The sequence below is a fragment of the Pristis pectinata genome, chromosome 28, assembly GCF_009764475.1.
Source record: "Pristis pectinata isolate sPriPec2 chromosome 28, sPriPec2.1.pri, whole genome shotgun sequence".
Lineage (NCBI taxonomy): Eukaryota > Metazoa > Chordata > Chondrichthyes > Rhinopristiformes > Pristidae > Pristis > Pristis pectinata.
In genome coordinates this window covers 5,875,403-5,897,630 of record NC_067432.1, presented here as the reverse complement: position 1 = coordinate 5,897,630, position 22,228 = coordinate 5,875,403, and the positions used below count along the sequence as shown (strand labels likewise).

Sequence of the window (22,228 nt, the reverse complement as noted above, 5' to 3'; positions counted from 1 at the left end):
CACAGCCTCCCAAACAGAAGATGGCCCATTTTTTCTGCTCTGTTTTATGTTCATTAATAAATCCTCAGTCTACGCCAGTATATTGTATCCGGTGCCCTGCACTCTAATTTTTGCTTAATAATCTTTCAGGTGGCACTTTATTGAAGGTTTTCCACAAGTCCAAATGCACCACAACAATTGGATCCCTTTAACAAACGTAATCAAAGTCCTTTTCCCACCCCAGTTATTCTCTCTTCTCCCCACTTCCATCAGTAGAAGTTTGAGAACACCTTCCACCAGGCTTGAGGACAGCTTCTATCCTGCTGTTATAAGACTCTTGAATGGACTCTTGTACGATAAAGAAATCCTGATCTCTCAATCTACCTCATCATGACTACCTGCACTGCACTTTCTCTGTAACTGTAACACTATATTCTGCATTCGGCTATTGCTTTTCCCTTTGTGGTCCTTCGATGCACTTACGTATGGAACGATCTGCCTGGATATCATGCAGACGAGGCCTTTCACGGCATCTCGGTACATGTGACAATAATAAACCAATTACCAATTAGTAGTTCCTGATGCAGGGTTTCAACCCGAAATGTCGACAATTCCTTTCCTCCCACAGATGCTGTTTGACTCATGGAGTTCCTTCAGCAGATTGCTTGTTGCACCAATAACTATTCTGCTAGTTACAATCTCATCTAGTAAATAAGGCATCCTGTTCGGCTTTTTCACCACCTTACTGACCTCCTGCTTTTAAGCATCCTCGCGTTCCGAGAATCCTGTGTTCCTCCACACCTCTCATTTATTGTACATGGCCTTGCCTTACTGCACATCCCCAAAAATATTATTTCATACTTCTCTGGATTGAATTCCATTTGCCACCTTTCTGCCCAGACCTCTGTTCATCGACCTCCTCCCGCTGTCCTAAATTTTACTCACAGTCGACCATGCAGCCAACTTTTACATCACCTGCAATAGCATAGCATTTAATGAAGGGTTCTGCAGTCACAGCCAGCGAAGGCCCCTGTGTTTAAAACATGTGCATCCCTGCTGAAATGGCAAACAGTTTGGAGATAGAGAACACCTTCCATCCATGATCAGCACTCACCACCATTACAGAGTGACAACAGGTCATTGAGCCAAAACATTAGCTCTCTCCACAGATATTGCAAAGCCTGCTGAGATTTTCTGTGGCAATTCATAGATGTTTTTGTTACTATATTATTTAGAAAAAAATATAGAAGAGAAGTTCACACACTGCCATTGAGGGTTTGACTCCTGTTCTCTCCTCCGCCAACCCAGTAACATATTCAACAATATCTCTGATTATCTCACTAATAACCTTGTACACGTGGGTTCCATCTGTGTCCAACTCACTCGTCTGGTCTCCTGGTTTCCTCAGAGCACCACACTGCAGTTGCCAGTTTGAGAGCAGAATCTTACCAACACTCAGACCGTTCCCACTGGTGCGGTTTTGTTTTAACCTATTCCTTCACGGAATGTGGATGTTCCCAGAGTTTGCTGTCCATTGCTAATTACCTCTCAGTTAAGAATCAGCCACATTGATGGGTCTGGAGTCACAGGTAGGATTTCATTCCCTAAAGAGAATAAGTGAATCACAAGGGTTTTAAGGCAATCTGATGGTTTCATGGAGTCATAGCGCACAGAAACAGGCCCTTCGGCCCAACTGAATACCCTGGTAGACAAATGCAGCGTCAAAAGCTCTGGTTTGCACAACGGCGTATAAGAACTTTGGCTGCTGCTGAACATGTTTATACAATGAGTACAACACACTGAGCTTGTATTTCTCTTGTCCAACTCGGTTTTGCATTAACTCTGCACTAAATTTGTATTTTGTTAATACCGTTTTTTTGCACTTGTTGTACTTGCACTATTTATTTTTGATTTTTTTTGTTTTTTGTTTGTGTTTATTGTGTGCCTTCTGTTCTATGTATGTCCTCTGTTGTGTGAGTCTGGGGGAAACGACATTTCGTTCCACCATGTGTTTTTATAGCATGGATGAATGACAATAAAGTAACTTGAACTTGAACTTGTCCATGCCGACCAAGAAGCCCATTGAAGCTGGTCCCATTTTCCTGCAATTATCCCAGAACCTTCTAAACCTTTCCAATCCATGTACCTGTCCAACTGTCTTTTAAAAGTCATTATTGTACCTGCCTCAACCACTTCCTCTGGCAGCACGTTCCACATAGATACCACCCTCTGCATAAAAAAGTTGCTCCTCAAGTTCTTACTAAATATTTCCCTTCTCACCTTAAACCCATGCCCTCTAGTTCTTGATTCCCCAACCCTGGGAAAAAGACTGAGTGTATTCACCCTATCTATGCCCCTCATGGTTTTATACACCTCTATAAGATTACCTCTCAGTCTCCTACTCTCCAAGGAATAAAGTCCTAGCCTGTCCAACCTCTCCCTATAACTCAGTCCCTCGAGTCCTGGCAGCATCCTTGGAAATCTTTTCTGCACTCTTTCCAGTTTAATAACATCTTTCCTACAGCAGGGTGACCAAAACTGAATATAATACTCCAGGTGCGGCTTCACCAGCATCTTGTATAACCACCTCCCAACTACTATACTCAATGTCCTGACTGATGAAGACCAGATGGCCAAAAATCTTTTTCACCATCCTGTCTACCTGTGACTCTACTTTCAGGGAATCATATACCTGAACTCCAAGATCCCTCTGTTCTGCAACATTCCCCAGGGCCCTATCGTTCACAGTGAAAGTCCTACCATCCTACCTTCATGATCACCCTTTCCAAGAACACCATGATTAATTTAACTACTTGAATTGAAACTCTCCCCTTGCAGAGTGGGATTCAGACTCTTGTCTGAAGCAGTGGTTCAGACCTATGACTGGTAATCCAGTAATTTGGTAATCCAGGACTCTTAGCAGTGTGGAGGAACAGAGGGATCTTGGGGTCCACGTCCATAGATCCCTCAAGGTTGCTGTGCAGGTCGATAGGGTTGTTAAGAAGGCATATGTTATGTTGGCTTTCATTAGTCGGGGTATTGAGTTCAAGAGCCGTGAGGTAATGCTGCAGCTCTATAGAATCCTGGTTGGACCACACTTGAAGTATTGTGTTCAGTTCTGGTCGCCTCATTGCAGGAAGGAAGGGGAAGCTTTAGAGAGGGTGCAGAGGAGATTTACCAGGATGCTGCCTGGATTGGAGAGCATGTCTTATGAGGATAGGTTGAGCGAGCTCGGGCTTTTCTCGTTGGAGAGAAGGAGGATGAGAGGTGACTTGATAGAGGTTTACGAGATGATAAGAGGCACAGTAGACAGTCAGAGACTTTTTCCCAGGGCGAAAGTGGCTAACATGAGGGGGCATAATTTTAAGGTGATTGGAGGAAGGTATAAGGGGGATGTCAGAGGTAAGTTTTTTTACACAGGGAGTGATGGGAGCGTGGAACGCACTGCCAGCAGAGGTTGTGGGGGCAAATACATTAGGGACATTTAAGAAACTCTTAGATAGACATATGAATGATAGAGAAATGGGGGGCTCTGTGGGAGGGAAGATTTAGATTGGTATTAGGGCAGGATAAAATGTTGGCACAACGTTGTGAGCCAAAGGGCCTGTACTGTGCTGTAATGTTCTATGTTCTAAGTTAACCACCAAGTGACTGTACCCATTAGCAATCAGTCCCCAAGTGCTGATCGTTCTACAGATGCTAAAGGATAATAGAAGATCGTGACATGAATGTGTTTGATTCCATTTATTAAGAAGATATATGTAAAGAACCTTAATTAATAAAAGTCGAGCAACATATATTTCTGTTGTTGCTTCTCCCCACTAATATCACCTTCCTCATACCCAACGTAAGGGTATTAACTGCATCGTACACTCAGCACCACTTCAGACGACAATTGTAGAGAGAGGAAGAAAGGGTTAACATACAGAACAATGGCTTTTTATCCCATTCAGACCTGTGAGATCCTACATCAGAGAATACAAACTGGAAAGTCCAACCCCAGGAACATTGCTCCCTCAACAGTCTTGTACTGATCTTTGGCCAACTACTTCTTGATGATGTCCAAGAACCATTTCAATGACCCCACCAACAAAATACCTGGCCGGCTGGTCAACCCTAGGCCAACTCCAAAAAATTCCCATCCAGGACAAATGAAAATTCCCTTTTTATAAGCTGTGGTTTATAATTCACAGGCTAGCTGTTGTTGGAATGCAAGACCATCAACAGCTCAAATTTGATATAAGTTACACCTTCACTTCACTAATATATTTCACATGAAACATGAAATCAAATCCAACACTTCCAACCACCAGAGACTTTGAATGGTAAAAAAGGTCTTAAACCACCGCAAAAATTTCTTCCATCTCTTGTTAATGATGGTATACATTTTGGAAAGAGATTGTGTTTGTGGGCAGAGCAGACTGGAGTTCCACAGCGCCCACAGGAGACTGAAAAACACTCGCATTTCTATGGCACCGCTCACAACTTACATTGGCCAAAAGTAATTGCAACAATTGAGTATCTATGGAGTGCAGTTACCGTTGTAAAGCACAAAATACAGTAGCCAAGAATGCACACTAGATCCCTCAAACAGAAATGTGATAATTGGTGATGTTGACTGAAGGGTAAGATTAGTCAGGATGACAGGGATGAATCCTTTCTCTTTGATATAATGATATAGTGCTATGGATTCTAGTTTAACTTCTCATCTAGAAGACAATGCAGCACTCCCTCAGATTTGTGTTTGAATGTTAGAATGGATTTGTGCGCTCAAGTCATTTGAGTAGAACCTAAATCCATAATCTACTGACACGAAGGTGAGGGAATGCCCCCCAGTAAACCACCTCTGAATATCATAAAACATCAATCTTCTTGAAAACAACATATGGTGAACTATCCTCCTGCATCCAAACACAGTGGAGTAATGCAGCAACATGCATCAAGAGAGGAGAAAGACCAATCACTTTGTTCCTTGGGATTCAAACCACTAACCAGCCCATACACCATATCAAGCCAAACTACTGACAGTCTGACATCTCCAGAGCAAAGCTATAATCACTCTCTTTATCAAGTTGCCCATTCTAAACTTCTTGGCAAAAATGGCAGTACAGTCCTCTGTTGGACCAATTTAATTAAACATCCATCTTATTCTTATCCTATATCCTATGCTCTTCTCCATCACTTATCACAGTTGCCTGCTAAGGTATTTTCTATTCAAAACAGACTATTTCCACACCCACCAGCCTTCTGTATACGTTACTGCTTCGCTGTCACAGGCTGGTGTTTCACAGCTGTGTACAGTTCTCTGACTGAACTGTAAGGTGAAAAGCACTATGATGTTGGAGGAACTCAGCACGCCAGGCAGCATCCGTGGAGAAAAGCAGGCGGTCAACGTTTTGGGTCAGGACTAAGATAAGAAAAGTGGAAGCCAAATATATAAAGAAGGGAAAAGCAGAGCAGTGATAGGTGGATAAAAGAGGGGAGGCGGGGTGGGCACTAGGTGGTGATAGGTAGATGCAGGTAAGAGATGGTGATAGGCAGGTGTTGGGGAGGAGGGGAGAGCAGATCCACCGGGGGATGGGTCAAAGGTAAGGAGGAAAAAGGGTAAGAAGAAGAGAGATATACCAGGAAAGGGAAGAAGAGGCATGGTTGTGGGGGGAGGGGGTGTTGGGGGGGATGTAGGGGGGGGTGCGATTGAGGGGATTACTTAAAGTGGGAGAATTCAATGTTCATGCCATTAGGCTGCAAGGTTCCAAGACAGAAAATGAGGTGCTGTTCCTCCAGTTTGCACTTGGACTTCTCCTGGCAATGGAGGAGGCCGAGGACTGACATATGAGTCAAGGGTTGGATCAGCCATCTGACCCTCATGTTCAATGGGATGGTTTCCTGCTCTCGGTGCTGGATCATTCCGAGCTAGTTCAAAGCCATGATCTAGACATTCCCATGGCCACCCAATCAAACCTCTTCAGACGTTGCTGATTTTAGCCCATTCTCTCATCCTTTATTAAAACCCAACACCAAACCAGAAAGGAAAGGATTGTCAGAGGAGGAGAACTTTAAAGGAGGTGAGAGAAGCAGGGAAGTTGGGGAGGTAGTTCCCAGACACAAGAGATTCTGCAGATGCTAGGATCTGGAGCAACACACACAAAATGCTGGAGGAACTCAGCAGGTCAGGTAGCATCTATGGAGGGAAATAAACAGTCAACATTTCAGGTCGAGACCCTTCATCATCTTCGAGTCCTGATGAATGGTCTCGACCCGAAACGTCAACTGTTTTATTTCCCTCCATAGATGCTGCCTGACCTGCTGAGTTCCCCCAGCATTTTGAGAGAGTTCCTGAGCCTGGGGCTGGAGGTACAGGTGGGGGGAATAGGAAATGGACATCATCTCTCGAATCTCCACAAGGTCCCCACTTACCAAAACCCTCACTGTTTGATTCATCTCTCTCCCAACATTCACACAAATCATTTCATCAAGGCTCCTCTCTCTTCAATCCCACAGAAAACCTCTGAACCCTCACATTTCTGAACCATATTAGAGTTCATCACAAAAGGGAGGCAATTCAATCCAACCACCTCACTCCTATGGACACACTGACTATCCATCCAACCCTAATGCAGCAATCTTCTCCACTCTTCCAGCTAGTAATTCATTCCAGGCATTAATCACAGGTTATAAAATCTTTTCAGACATCATTCACAGTTGATAGCTAAATGTATTTTTGTTTGTCTCATTTACTTATCTAAATAATCTGACCACCTGTGGTTCTTGTTGATATTACACAGCACCCTATCAACTGAATGACATTCCCCTTTGGAACAGCAATCATTTTGCCTTGAATAACTTGTTGTATAAATTGCTTTAAGGTATTACAATGTTTTCACACCACATATGAACATTATTACATTCTGCTAGTTATTCCTGGTACTAAAACAGTGAACTTCACCGATCTGTGCTGAGTCAGTTGATCTTAATTGCAACAGTTCAAAACATCACAGCTGTTTTCAATGCTCTGAGCTTATTGAATCAGGGATTCTGTCCAATCTCTCATGCTGAAAAATGTGTCTGTGTGTTTGAATGTTGAGTGAGCTTCCATTTGATGGTTTCCATGGCCAAATAGCTTGATGTAGATGATGTGGTATTGGAGATTACAGTCAAGTTCAAGCTCAAGTTTATTGTTTTCATAGACATACATACACAGGGTATAAATGCTGAGGAACTGGTGCAGGTGGCAGGGTTTCAGCTTCTTGGATCATTGGAACCTCTTCTGGGACCTGTACAAGGTGGAGAGGTTGCACCTCAGCTGGAGGGGAACCAATATCCTGGCCGGGAGGTTTGGGGGTGCTACTCGGGAGGGTTTAAACTAGTTTGGCAGGGGGATGGGAACCAGAGCATCAGGTCAGAAAGTGGAGGGATTGAGAGGAAGGGAGATGTCAGGGCCAGTACTAGGACCTCTGCTGTTTGTGATGTACATACAGTAAATGACCTGGATGAGAATGTACACAGGTGGGTTAGTAAGTTTGCAGATGATATGAAGATTGGTGGTGTTGTGGATAGCATAGGAGACCGGCAAAGGATACAGCAGGATATAGATCAGTTGCAGATATGGGCAGGGAAATGGCTGATGGAGTTCAACCCAGCCAAATGTGAAGTGTTGCACCTTGGGACATCAAATGTAAAGAGACAGTTAATGGCAAGACTCTTAACAGTGTTGATGAGCAGAGGAATTTTGGGGTCCAAGTTCATAGCTCCCTGAAAGTGGCTACATAGGTTGATAGGCTAATAAAAAAGGCATATGACATGCTTGCCTTCATTAATCAAGGCATTGAGTTCAAGAGTCAGGAAGTTATGTTGCAGCTTTATGAAACTTCAGTTAGGCGGCATCTGGAGTATTGCATTCAGTTCTGGTTGCCCCATTACAGGAAGGATGTAAAGGTTTTGGAGAGGATGCAGAAGAAGTTTACAAAGATGCTGCCTGGATTAGAGGGCATGTGCTATAAGGAGAGGTTGGACAAACTTGGGTTGTTCTCTCTGGAGTGGTAGAGGCTGAGGGGAGATCTTTTCCCCAGGGTTGAAATGTCTAATACCAGAGAACATGCATTTAAGGTGAGAGGGGGTAAGTTCAAAGGAGATGTGCAGGGCAAGTTTTTAACACAGAGAGTGGTGAGTGCCTGGAATGCTCTGCCTGGGGTGGTGGTGGAGGCAGATACAATAGGGGCATTCAAGCAGCTCTGAGATTGGCACATGAATGTGAGGGAAATGGCAGGATATGGACATTGTGTAGGCAGAAGGGATTAGTTTAGTTGGACATTTTATTACCAATGTAATTGGTTCAGCACAACATTGTGGGCCGAAGGGCCTGCTCCTGTGTTCCATGTTCTATGCCATGAAAATTAGCTTTTTGCAGCAGCAGCACAGTACGTTACAAAATGAGTTAACATAAACTGAAATTATAGATAGCTAACGTGTGAATTATACATAACTTACATGTGTACAAAGTAAGTAACAAAATATTCAATGCCACTAATGCAAGATTGAGAGAGGAAAACAAATACTCTGAGGTAGTGTTGGGGTTTTTCAGCTGGTTCAAGAACCTGACGGCAGTGGGGAAGAAGCTGTTGTTGAACCTTAAGGTGTGCGACATAAAACTACTCAGCAGTCAGTTCTTTCAGCAGAGTAGGGAAGAAGTTGGGATAAAAGTAAAATGTTCTTTCCTATAACAAAATAAATTCATTAGTTTGCTATCCCTGCAACCAGCGCTGAATGAGAAGCTCTGGCAGTTACAGTTAACAACTCACTCTAGCCCAGAAACAGCATTGCATGTAAATGTTTAGCATTCTTTCATGAACAAGGCTGAAATTCATCTGCTTATTGGCAGTTAAGGGATTCATATCCTTGGCTAGTGTGATGGTGAGTTGAATCCAATGCATTGGATAGCTTGGCCACATCATCATGAACCAGGTGATTGTAATTGGGATAATATTAACGGCAGTGCCATTTCATACCAAATTTTAAAATGATCTTTGGCTAATCTCTCACAGTATGCTTTCCTAGGCCAGGAGTTTGTAGTTCAGAGACACACGAGACTGCAGATGCTGGAAGCTGGAGCAACGAACAATCTGCTGAAGGAACTCAGTGGGCGGACCAGCATCTGTGTGGGGAATGGAACTGTCCACGTTTTGGGTCAAAACCCTGCATCAGGGCAGTTTACAGTTAAGTCTGATGAACTACATCAATCTGTAAAAAAAACTAGATGCTGGAGAACTCAGGCAACATCTGTGGAGGAAAATGGACAGCCAACGTTTTGGGTCGAGAAGGGTCTCAACCTGAAACATCCACTGTCCATTTAAGATAAGATATCTTTATTAGTCACATGTACATTGAAACACACAGTGAAATGCATCTTTTCGCGTAGAGTGTTCTGGGGGCAGCCCGCAAGTGTCACCACGTTTCCAGCACCAACATAGCATGCCCACAACTTCCTAACCTGTACCTCTTTGGAATGTGGGAGGAAACCGGAGCACCCGGAGGAAACCCACGCAGACACAGGGAGAACGTACAAACTCCTTACAGACAGCGGCCGGAATTGAACCCGGGTCGCTGGCGCTGCAAAGCGTTACGCTAACCGCTACACTACAGTGCACTACATTTCCCTCCACAGATGCGGCCTGACCCGCTGAGTTCCTCCAGTAAGTTTTTTTTCGCTCCAGTTTCCAGCATCTGCATTCACTTGTGTCTACATCAGTTTGCAGTTCAAAACTCTCCTGTGGCTTGATTCTCCAGAAACAGATGGAGTTGCATTTATATGGCTCCAATCATATTTTCAAGTTGTCCATTGTATTCTCAAAATGCTTGCAACCAATGTATCAAATGCAGCCATTGCGTTGCAGGCAGGCAATTTGAGGGCAGCAAAGTGCCACACACAATAAACGGTAGACACAGGAGATTGCAGATGCTGGAATCTGGAGCAACACACAAAACTCTAGGGGGAAGTCAGCGGAGGGGAAGGCAGCACCTGCTAAAGGAAATGGACAGTCGATGGTGTTGGTTGGAAGGAGGAATGTTAGTCAGGACACCAGTTATTTTGGAGAGATGGAACTTGCTCTTCTTCCAATTGCAATTTCGAATATCGCACTGCCTCTCGAAGATCGGGAGGGCGCCCACTAACTCTGCAATCTCGAAGGGCGAGGGAGGAAAAGCACCAGAACCTCAGACAATTCTACAAATACCCCAGGTATGCTTGAAGCGCACAGTCCGCCAGGGAGTTCTGGTCTCACAACCAGGGTAGAGAGCTCGGAAATATTATGAAGATTCGCTGTCTTCTGTGCGAAAGGGCTTTTTTCCCCTACGTTAATATTTCTAAATCGATACAAAAGAGGAAAACTGCCAAAAACAAACATCTGGATTGAAAATGAAGCATTCCTACAGCCGCGTGTGCACTTGGTGTGTTTTACTTTGGGGAAACTGTAAAGAATTTCACAGGGGGGTTGGATACTTCAAATGATTTTCGTCCACGCCCAGCAACTATCGCCAATCTGCTCATCCAAACACACACACTCACGCACACACACTCACTCGCTCACTCTCGCACACATTCACGCACATTCACATACAGATACACACAGACTCACACTTACATACACGTTCATACAAATAGACACACTCACGCACATACGACACATACTTTCTCAGACTTTCACACACACATGCTTACATCTCTCTCTCACACCCATATACATCTCTCTCTCACACACACACACTTTTAACACACACATGCATACATCTCTCTCTCACACCCATATACATCTCTCTCACACACACACACACTTTTAACACACATACATACATCTCTCACACACGTACACATACCTCACACACACGCACACACACATACATCTCACACACAGACTTTTACACACATATGTACATCTCACACACGCGTGCGCGCACACATACATACATACATCTCTCTCTCTCTCTCTCTCTCTCACACACACACACACACACACACACACACACACACACACACACACACACACACACAAACCAGGATCTGAAGTTTTTTCCCGACTCCACAACACTTTGAATTGTTGATGAGTTCTCCGCCCCACCCTCGCTCAGAAAGAAATCTTGAATTCCATGCGGAGGCTTTTGTTCGGAGCTACTCTGGCCCTTTGCACTTTCGCATTTTCTTTCCGTTGTAACTGATCTGAAGTTTGTTTGCCTTTGGCTGTGCGATCCAAGCCCGCAACAGAGGACAAAGTAGTCCTAAAAGGGAGTAAGGTACACAGAACATGATTATTGAAAAGTATTTAATAACCCAGTCTTTCATCATAAAATATTTCAACTTTCCATCTTAAAATATCCCCAGGCAATTATCGTTTCGTGGTCTGTTTGGCAGGTATCTCTGCCAACGTGCTTTAAAATTTCGGAAGCTGGTTACACAAGATAATATTCCACAGACTTTCTCGTACAAGGTTTGATTATTTTTCTCATCAGGAAAAATCAATAAGCAAATTTTCCGGGGATTGTTATAGTGTTGGTAATTTGGAGCTCTGGATTTTCCCTCATTCAACAAAAAATGGAATAAGAGTTAGAGGGACTTCTGAGGTGATTATTATCGAAACTATTTGCAAACGGGACCTTGCCCCTCAGAGAAGGGTTCAGCCCCGTGAGTTGACTCTCCAAATTTGAGTTCATATGAATTCAGGAGTAAATATGTACTCTCACTAGCGATGAATATATTTTGTCTACAGTAATTTAGTTGTGTTTTATGCTTGGAACATTTTGAGCACTGTGAAATTGACTTCTGCGGAACAGGCTTATCGCTTTAAGTCCGAAATGTTGCAACAAAGGTTGGCTCGTGTGGTGTTTGCTAATGAAGCCACCAACATCTTTCCTCTACCATTTTATATGGAAAAACACCCAACCGATAAAATTTACAGGAGCAATTTACCATGTCATTACACACGGCACAGTGAAGCCCAATCGTTACTACGGTCAGTCAATGGGCGGGCGGGGGTATAAGGGGTTTTAATTCAGTGTTAATCTTGTAATCCTTAATACTCTAAATCCTAGCCTCAAGTGAGACCATTAAAAGAACAGGAAGTGTAGACACCAAGCGCGTTCTACCCATGGAAAATATGGCAAACGTACATTGTAAAGTGTTACTGTGATTGATGAGCGGTATCTGAAACCTCTCCACCAGACATACTCCTACCTTCCCTCCTCCTCGGCAACCCCATCCAAACACCCCTCACAATCTCAGCCCTCCGCCTTCCAGACCCTCGCACTCTCGGCCAAGAGTGAAGCACACCCCAAACTTCACCTCGTTCACTCATCCTACTGAACCCCTCTTCCGGGTCGCGGGGATCCGTCTTGCCTCTCCCAGTCTCAAGACAATGAAGGCGACTATTACCCACGCCCGCCCCGTCACCAGCACAACAAAAAACAACATTAAAATATTCAAAGTCAAGAAAACGGTTTAAGGCCGAGTTTATTTTAAGAACAAAATCACTTAACAGTTTCCAAACGGAATCTTTATACACTGAATTACCTCTTAAAGTGCTCTTGTAATAACATCGACAATATACAAAGATAGTTTTGTTTTTCCCATAGATTTTGGGAAGAGAAACGCAAATAAATAATAAATAAATCAATAAATTACAACCATTAAATACTTTACGAACGAAATCACATTACATAAAGATAAATTGCACATAACCACTTATTCCTTATGAACAATATTTTTTAAAATAAGTGGACATTAAAAGCCAAACAGGTTGAGTGTGTGACGGTGACCCCGAGGTCATCGATTCATTCTTTATATAGAAAATTTCGTGCCCAGAGTCCTTGGATTTATATTCACAATCTCCATCGACAGGTACAGATACCCTGCGCCTCTCTCGGATGTCGGTGGTGTGCGTACCCTCAGCTTCTATGTGTCCTGGTTTGCACCTTTATATTAAAAACTTCTTTATTATTTACAGTACTTATGATATTATATTATAACGTCGCTTTAATCGGTGTGTAAACGGCTGCTGTGTCACTGCGGGAGCAGAGGAGATTTGAAGGAACAGTTTCCAGTGCAGTGTCTTGGGGTCAGCATCTTGCAGGAGAAATGGTGAAGAGCGTCGTGCGCTTCTGGTACAGAGAGGTGGGGAGGGAACAGAGACAGTGGTCAGAAACTGGTATCGGTTGGAACGTCTTTCCCGTGAACCTTAACTTGATTCACACCCTAACTCAATGTGCTGTTAAATGCTATTTTTAGACCATTCCGCCTCTGAAAGAACTATTGCTCGCTTCCCTTCCCCTTTTCGCCTGCAACTCTGCAAAAGGATGACTGTCCAATCGCCTTTTGGGAGTTCCCGTTGAAACTGCGTCCACCGCCTACATCAGGGCAACTCGCTGCGGGGGAGGGGGGGGGGGAATAATCATCTCATTTCCTTTCATTAAGTGTACAATTATGCTGTAGTGTCTTATACTTTTTTTTTGGCCTAAAACTGATCTTTGTTCCCGAGCCAGCATGTACATTCACTTTTAGCACATTAGCCATCTCTTTCACTCTCCACTCGCACCTGCCTTATATGACCAATTCTTCTTCTGTTAATATCTTTTGTCCTTCTCAATTCTTTCTCCCAGATCCCCATTCTCTCCCCCACCTGTGGCCCTCTTCGGCTAGAATAAGCATTGTGTGTTCTTCCATTGTTACCCCCCACCCCTTACCCTTTGACAATTACCGAGCTGCGCACATCACTGGGATGGAGTCACTCTTACCTTTCAGTTTCTGCTGAATCGCGTACCGCGCCTTTCTCTCCTGATCCAGCTCATTACAGAGCGTGTCTGTGAAAATCAAATGATCCCGTCACCGGAGAAAGCAGCAGAAACGCCTGAACAAAAACTAAGGGAAACTTCAGCCAGTCTCACTAAAATAAAACAGCCACAGCTCGTATTTTGTTTTAATCTCTCTTCGCAAACTCAAATGAGTGCTGGCTAAACAGAAATAAAACTCTATTTAGATTCATCCGCGACGCAGCCAATTGTCCATTGAGGTGAACGGCGCTAGAAGGCACACACTTGAAAATTAAACCAAAGTTAGGCACTACTTCACAGGTAATTTTACGCCTCGGTTTTTAATTTAGACAGCTTGAAAATTTCAGTGGAAGAAAAATTTCAATCATTTATTTATAATGATGCCTTGGAGCTGTTTGAACATAGATTCAAATACAGAGGCTATACAGAATACCTAAAAGGGAAGGGCGCGTTCCGCGGTAACATAGCAAAAGGTCAGTGCTATTGCAATTGAAGTTATTGAAAAATAATTTCACTATAAATGGTCTTAATGCACTGGGTGAGATGCTTACTAGAGATTGCTCAATTCATTGCTAGAAACACCGGCACGTGATTGCATTTTACCTCGAACGATTTGGAGTTGTTGAACCATTTCCTCTCTGTAAGCCAATTCCCTCTTCATTTGATCCTGAAAACTATCTGTAGGAAAGTAGGGCAGATTTCAAGTGAATATTTATTGACACACTTTTTGTACCATCCAGAATAGATCTACTTCCAAAAAAGAACGCCTCTTCGTTTTGTTCCACTGGGTTCAATCCCAATTAACGATTATTTTTTTTCCTTGTGGTTGCAACTGTCACCAATGCCCTTCCCTTTCTCTCGTCCAACGATTGTCCTATTTTTTTTAGACTTTACATAAATTCAGCTGAATTATACTTTGATTGATGACGAAAATATATTTGAACCCAAACAGCGTTCAGGCATTTTCCTTGCATGGAAATGCTCTTATACGATAATAAATTTGTTAACAAGTTGAAATCAGATGTATCCACAAGGACTTTAACAGTATTCGTCAGCTATGTGAAACAAGTGGTTTTTGACCATGTGATCTCCCGTGTTAACTTTCTCCCAGACAACAGTTTCAGATCGACTAACCTTTCAAGCTCTGAAATTCCCGCTCTAATTTCTTCCTAAGATCCATTTGTTCCAAGAGTAGTTTTTGAAGTTCCTCTGAAATAAAAAAAACAAAGGGAGTAATAAATCAACAGGTTTCCAAATTAGGGTCACAGTGCCAATCTGGACTACAAACTCATCCAGATACACAGGGCGGGAGGGGGATGGATGCCCAGCGGTTTGGCTCCGAAGCCATTCAGGAGAATGTTGTCACTTGCTAAGCTCCGGTACTAATTTTACAGCAGTCCTGCCTTGGTTTATTGAGGCTTAAATGCGCTCCGGTTCTCATTAACTGCATGTTAAGCGATCACAAGAATTTCCCATCGTTACGAGTAGCCCACGTATACTGTCGCACTGTTAACCAACATGCCCCGTTAGGTAAAATAACAGTAACATTTTTTTTTAAACTGCAGTCACTGGGAATCTGAAATAAAAATTCTGTAGTTCTGACAAGGGTCTTCGACCTGAAACATTAACAATCTCTCTTTCCACAGATACTGCCTGACCTGCCGAGTTTTTTTCCAGTATTTTCTGTGTCTTTATATAATGTAACATCTTAATTCACCCACTCTTAAATTCACCCACGCTTAATCACATATCAACGATCAATACTCGTTCTGATGCGAGAGAAAGTTAAACCAGGTAGCAGTGGTTTACAATTCTCAACATCAAACGCAGACCTTGAGTATTAATGTACAAGGGGCCGATTAATCTGTTAATCATCGGTCAGGACCAATGGATAACTCTGCAATCTTTCTTTTTGTGTGTATAGAAAATGACAAGCCATTTCTGGCTCAATTTGTATTGCAAATCGAAAGTCAAACGTCGGATGGACACAATGTGAAGACACAAGAGATTTAAGATTGACGCACACGTGGCCACATACGTAATAAACTAAATCCAAACTCTATAAAGCAAGTCTACGAATAAATAAAATCAGCATTTGAGCCTTTCTATGCAGGCGCGGTGAAAGGCCTTTGGGAAATTAGTGTTTTTAAAGTTTGATTAAAACTTCTGTCTCAATTTTAAATGGTGGAAAATACTGAATCGGTCAGAAGAAAATAAAATGTGATAAATGATTAAAGGCGACAATTGTTAACAATATTTTAATTAATAAAGGTCCTGGATCCCTTTCATGCACACGTAACTGCAACAGGAGGATGGTAATCCGACGAAAGAATCCTAATCAAAAGTGACCTGGGCAACATCTACTAATGTTTTCGGGCCCTCAGCAGAATTGGTTGCATTAAATGTAGAAAGTCAAAATTCATACCTTTGCCCATATTTTCGATGTCTTTTTCCACCAGTTGTGTTGGCGAGCTCTCCAGTGTAATCCCATCTTCACCTGTGCGAGGAGCAAAAGTACAGATGAACTCAGACAGACACAAGGACCTGTATCCTGTGTAAAGCTACCTTATCGTCGATCTGCTCAAGGCACGTCTCTGGGAATCTGTTGCTGAGAATGGGGTTTGTGGTAATCGTAACACCACCAGCCATTTGAATCAGTGTGTATTTTCAAGTAAAGAAACTCTTGTAGGATCTCGCAAATTAAATCGACCACATAGAACACATTCTATCACCCTCCTCCCCCCCCCCCCCCCCCAAAACAAAACTAGGGAACAATCTGCTGGCGAACTCATGGGAATTGCAATGAAGGTGCAACGTTGTGTAGAAGATGACTGGCATATAGAAAGATGTCATTAATACGTTGACATTACTGTCTTTACACTTTCACATTCAATAACCAAATGCAAACTTTGGGGAAGACAGAACGATCTGATTTGTTGTGACTTGAAACACTTGGAATACCCAAACTCCAGCGGTTAAAATTGTTGGTCCCTTAGCCCTGAAACTCACCCCGCTCGGTACTGCCAGAGGTTTCCTGGGAGACGCTGCCCTGCTCCTGTAAGGACTTCCTGGACTCCGAGTCCTCCGCCGAGCACTGATTGTCTTCCTTAACTTGCTCTTGGAATACAACAAACCGATTTTCAGAGTGAGCAATCCCAAGCTCTGATTCTAAATGTAAGTCTGACAACCAATAGACCGCATCAGGGCCCCCCATAATTGGCTGGCGTTATCAAAGGAGCTCGCTTCCACAGCCCATGAACTAAATCAAGCCTTACCCCTGTAGGCATACCACATCCTTTCTATCAACAGGGTTCTCGCATACGTGTGATATTCCATATTCTGTACAGTTTTTAATTACAAATTTAGAATATGAATGAATTCACGTGAAAAGCAACACCTGTAGAATGACACAGCAAAGGGTAGGCCGATCGGCCCATCGCGCACCTACCCACTCTTTGACAGAGTACTGATTAGTTCCCTATCCGAGCCCCGGATTTTTTTTAATGCTTTGGAAGCATATTTTGAATCCGCTTCCTCCGCCCTTCCAGATGATTCTCTTGTGCAACCGTCCCCCCCCCCCCCCCCCCCACAACACACCAAGGAACAATACTGAGTGGAGGAATCCCACATAAACTTTCAGTCTGGTGGCTCCTCGCACACTCACAGATGACGAGAGCAGACTACACTTCAGGAAAAGTTTCACATCCCTGCTGGAAGATGAAACACGCCATCAGTCAAATTAATGGAGGTTGGAGGGTGAGGTGGAGGGGGTTGAGGGGGTGGGTGGGGGGAGTGGTTACCGGCTGCGTCTGTGCTGCAGATGTAAATGGGAGCGAGAGCCACCGTGGCAGGATTTTTCACGTTGTGCAAGTGACCCTCCTGTTCGTGCGGGAACACCTGAAACAGACACACATTTCAAAGCAAGCTCCAAGAGGTTACTGCATTGTGTTAAACCCCCAATGCCCCTGGTCGCTGTATCTATTCAAATTCCCCCCTCGGTTGTCGGAGGGTTGAAATGAGGGTCCTGGGATAATTCCATCAATTCGTCCCTCTGAGCACGCCCTCCCCACGAAAGTCCTTGGGATTTAAAAAGTGACCTTCAACCCTCTAGTTGGCATTAATCTCCATCTGCGTGCATTCGTTTTAATAAAATGCAATTATGAAATACCTGAAAAAAATGGCCCAAACTAAAATGCAACCGAACATAAAAAACCCCTATTAATGATTTCGCCCCCCCCCCCCCAAGTTTCAGACGTATTAAACAGAGCCTGATAATTTGGTTAATTACTCTCAGTTAAATGTGACTGGATACTAATTCTAAGGTGTCAGCGGGCCAGACTAACGCCACAGGATTGCCTTTCTGTTCCTGCTTAGAATCCTACAAGGCTGTTCTTATGTTCTAAATATTTGGGCTTAGTTTTTGATTCATCCAAAGTTGTTAGTTTTCTGTCTGCAAACTGAATGTGAGACCTCGACTGATTTTGTTTTAAACTATGTAACTTGTAACTCAAGAAAGTGTAGCAAAAGGAAAGGTACCTCGTGGCTTTTCTCTTCCACACTTTGTTCGACGTGTCTGGAATCTTCAGATCCTTGATCGGTATAAGGCGTTCCCAGGGCCTCTGTATGGGACATGTCGTGAGCGGGTTCTGGGTTAGTGGGAGTTTCCTGGAGTGGAATTTCTGTCTCTTGGACAGTTGGCGAAGCTTCATCCTCTGGACATCGGTTCGACTCCACGTCCACCTCCGGCTCTTCTCCGCCGCTGTCCATGTCCGGGGACACCGACCTGTAGCTCGAGGTCTCGCTCATAAAATCCGGGGACATGTAACCAGGCCTGGCGCCGTTATACACTTCCCTGTTGCCATAGAGTTTGGCGATGCTCTCCGCGTCTTTCACCACCGGCCGGAAGGCTGAGATGTAGTTGAGTTTCCGTGGTGTTAGGGAAACTCCTTCTATGGACCTGGCCTCATCTCCCGACCTCTCCTCCTCGTTCCTGGAGTGGGTGCTCGAACACCTCTCGCTGTCCGCAAGGCTGTCCTTGGGTGTATTGCTACTTCGGTCACTTTGCTCCGACGCGTCGATCTCGTTCTGCCGACCGTTTGGGTTGTCGGTGACTTTAGTCTGAGCCTGTGGGTATGGAGGCACGGGCAGAGTGCCGGCCGCCGGCCAGAACATGGGGAAGGAGGGGTAGACAGTGTCCTTGTTACCCGACCAGAACATCCCAGGGAGACTCCCCTGCGCCTTCTCTCCCATTACATTGGCGTCGTCTTTCTTCTGGCACAAGCCAAAAGTTGGGAATCCGTAGGGATGCGGGAACATGGGAGGTGGGATCTTCTGCAACATGCCGAAACCCTTGCTGGGCACCGGAATGACGGGGTAACTCCTAACGTTGTTCCCGAGGTTCAAACCTCTTCCTTCCTCCTCGCACCTCATGGCTTTATGAGGAATTTCCGAACTCCTCGGCGGGATGGCGCTGGGTCCGTGGGCCTTCAGGGCAGGCGACCCTCCGGATCCGGGGTTCGGGAGGGTCCTTTTGCGACTTCCCCCATTGAACATTGCCTTGACATCCTCCCAAGCATGCGCCAAGTAGTCACTCGGTGCCTTGTCTGTAAGTTTGAGGTGTCTCCGCCAGGAGTTGAAGTTAGCTGCGTCTGGTTGGGTATACTTAGCATCCGGGACTCTGTGAGAATGGAAGATGAATTTATTTGGAGAAAAGTACATATTGCAATAACTGCATTTAATGCACTTGGCTCGAGAGCTGTTATACCTCGCTGGGATGAAGTTACCGCGACAACCCCAGGCACACGCGTGGGATACATCGAAAGCAAAGTTCTCGGGTAGTTTGGGAGGCGTGTGCTCCCCTAGGAAAGACTTGCAGAGCCTTTCCGCCTCCCGTTTGGTGATCATGCCGCATCTTCTAGAGGAGATCGGCATCGCCCCGGCTCGGCGCAAGATCTCCAGCTGCACGGGTGTGCACTGGACGCAGGTGATCCCCAGAGCCACTCTTCTGTTGTGGATCTCGTTGTAGCTGTAGTTCTTCAGCAGCGTGTTGGAGATCTGGGCCAGACACAGTCTCTCCTGACCGTCAATCACCAGAGATACAATGGGAAGCCCGTACAGGACAGCCTCTCCGACAGAGTTGGTCTTCAGGTTGCCGGAGCCGGGATGGTCAGGCTGGCTGTAAGGTTGCAGTTCCTGTTTAGAGGTTGGAGAAGAGGCGGTGTCGTTTACTACTGACAACTGGCTAGAAATCTTCTCCATTCCGGAGTATCTGCGGAGAGGATGCAAATAAAATGCGCCAGAATTCTATATAAATATATCTTTTAAGTAATTATTTTTTTCGAAAACTAGCCACGCTGTGAAAACGCACACAATTTCGCGACGCGTTGCCTGTTTCTCGCAGTCAACTTGTGACCAATAATTAAAATAATTCATCACGCAGTGAGATAATTGAGAGAAATATTTCCGATCTAAATAAATGGGGTTCTCATTTATAAATATCTAGAACGCTGTCTCTGTCTAAATATCCATTATGCAAAGATGAATCACAAGCAGATTTTTTTAAAATTGCAATTTATTCCAAATAACTGCAATCTTCCCTAAATGTGCAATGTTTTAAAAATTGATAATTGTACATTTCTTTTTACTAGAACACAAATCCCAATTGACCCGTAAATGAAAAGTATAATCGGATGTTAATCATTTATATTTAAAAAATATTACAAGCATCTTCTCCATTGCTGAGGCCAGCGACACACTGCTGTTATATCCCAGTAATTGCAAAAATAATCGGTTCCAGATCCTACAAATACAAAACTAATATACTTGTACAAAAAAAGGACCGGAATTTCCCTTTAAAAATCCGAGTTGTTTTTATTTTTTGGTTCGGTTCCTACCTGCCCTGCTTTACTCCAGGTTTGAAGAAGAGCCGTGTATTGAAGGACAGGGTGATTCTGTGATGCAGAAAAGAGAAACTGTATTTTCAGCTGCACCGACTATTTCAATATTTAAAACAAGATGTGTGTGTTTTTTAAATGCTCACTTTGAATAAACTTAGTTCGCTTCCACTGCGGTGCAGTTCTTGAGAGGCATCATCTTGCCAAAAGGTATTTAATCCAGAAACGGCGAGCGAGAGGATGAACGACGCGGTTTAAGTACTCCAGCGATTTTACAGTAACGATTGATACGGTCAATTAGTATTTACATCACACCGCTAGCCCGGATCAGATAAGTGAATGGGTTTAAATCGGGAATACCCTCCTACATTATAGATCACAACCACCGTTTAGGAAAGCTCCTATTTGGTGAAAACTAAATAAACCCTAAGTATACGAGGACTGCTACTTTAAACGTGACATGTTAGAACCATATCCTAGACCAACCAAGTAAAATAGGCTTATTTAAACCGACCGGAACATTGTGTAATTATACCGAAAATACCAGAAATCCACTTTAGGAAGATGGAATCGTAATTAAAATCGCTCCCGTCTCTCTCTCGGACACACACAAGCGAGAAATAATTTTAAAAATATATTTTAAAAAGGAATTAACTTTACCCGATATGTGTGTTCAATCCGAACGCAATGTAGTGTTCCAATATTCAGAAATTAAAAGTTCCTTCTGGGGAGACATGAGGCGACGGTGTTCGTAACCACAGCCCTGGTCCTTTTTACAAAGCGGCCGGGGGCTCCGGAACTCCTGTCCCGCAGTATGTAATCTCTATACCCCTCGTTCTCCTCTCTCTCTCTCTCTCTCTCTCTCTCTCTCTCTCTCTCTCTCCCTCTCTCCCTGGGAAGGGGTGGGGGTGGGGTGCAGAGCTATTGCTTACTTCAAGGAAGGTCTGGCAAATCCATGTCCCCAAATTGTCCCTTCTCCTTAATGCAACAGAACAACCACATGGTAACTCAATGGGTGCGATGCTGATCTTTAGTTGAATAGGTTTACATCGATCAAGTGACAGCTAAAATAATACGAAGACACACCCACTTAGCGCGAGCATATTTACATTAACTGTTTGTCTACGGGACGCCCCTGAACGTCAATCATTATTTTCTGTCAATCAAGTGATGTCTCACCCAGTTACACCTTGAACAGGCCAGAGTGCGAGAAAATAGAGCGAAATCTTTAAGCTCTGACACTTGCAGGTAAGCGGCATGTTTTTATGAAGCTTGTGGTGACCAAGGGTGGAGGGTGGAGGCGATAATTTTATTGGGTTTTTTTTTGCTTCCTTCTTCTTCCTGTTTATTTCAGAAAATCAAACGCATCCTGACCAGCGACCATGTGCGGCTTTTACTTACAGTCGTTCCGAAGAATTGTTCACAGGGAAAGGAAAAAAAATGCAATTGAGTAAAAAAAATCCAACCGCCGCTAAACCATTTAGCTTATTGTTTTTAAGTGTTTCAAAATAGAGGGTTTTCAATCAGGCGAAATGTATCTGGAC

The 22,228-nt window shown here is 43.9% G+C and overlaps 1 protein-coding gene across 3 annotated transcripts; it reads right to left on the bottom strand.

The window, feature by feature from the left end:
• Positions 1-12,544: 12,544 nt before the first annotated feature.
• LOC127584038 (SKI family transcriptional corepressor 1 homolog-B-like) lies at positions 12,545-21,669 on the bottom strand. 3 transcript variants are annotated; one of them, XM_052040563.1, is made up of 10 exons: positions 21,345-21,669; positions 20,685-20,741; positions 18,328-20,059; positions 17,592-17,688; positions 16,801-16,908; positions 16,217-16,288; positions 14,926-15,000; positions 14,395-14,469; positions 13,756-13,821; positions 12,545-13,122 (listed from the first exon to the last, which is right to left on the bottom strand). In XM_052040563.1, the coding sequence occupies exons 3-10, from the start codon at positions 20,047-20,049 to the stop codon at positions 13,025-13,027; spliced, it is 2,313 nt and encodes a 770-aa protein (XP_051896523.1). In that variant the 5' UTR covers positions 20,050-20,059; positions 20,685-20,741; positions 21,345-21,669; the 3' UTR covers positions 12,545-13,024. The 3 variants fall into 3 exon arrangements, with proteins under 3 accessions (XP_051896523.1, XP_051896525.1, XP_051896524.1); XM_052040565.1 differs by having other exon boundaries at positions 12,545-13,119; XM_052040564.1 differs by lacking the exon at positions 21,345-21,669 and adding an exon at positions 20,831-20,921.
• Positions 21,670-22,228: the final 559 nt, after the last annotated feature.

Bases quoted from the DNA above. Each gene is read 5' to 3' on its own strand.
- LOC127584038 (XM_052040563.1), bottom strand. From the start codon at position 20,049: ATGGAGAAGATTTCTAGCCAGTTGTCAGTAGTAAACGACACCGCCTCT. The intron at 16,289-16,800 runs GTGAGTTTCAGG...CTCCTCGCACAG, and splicing joins CTCTGGCAGTACCGAGCGGG to GTGAAGATGGGATTACACTG. The intron at 13,822-14,394 runs GTAAAATGCAAT...TGATTTTCACAG, and splicing joins ACAACTCCAAATCGTTCGAG to ACACGCTCTGTAATGAGCTG.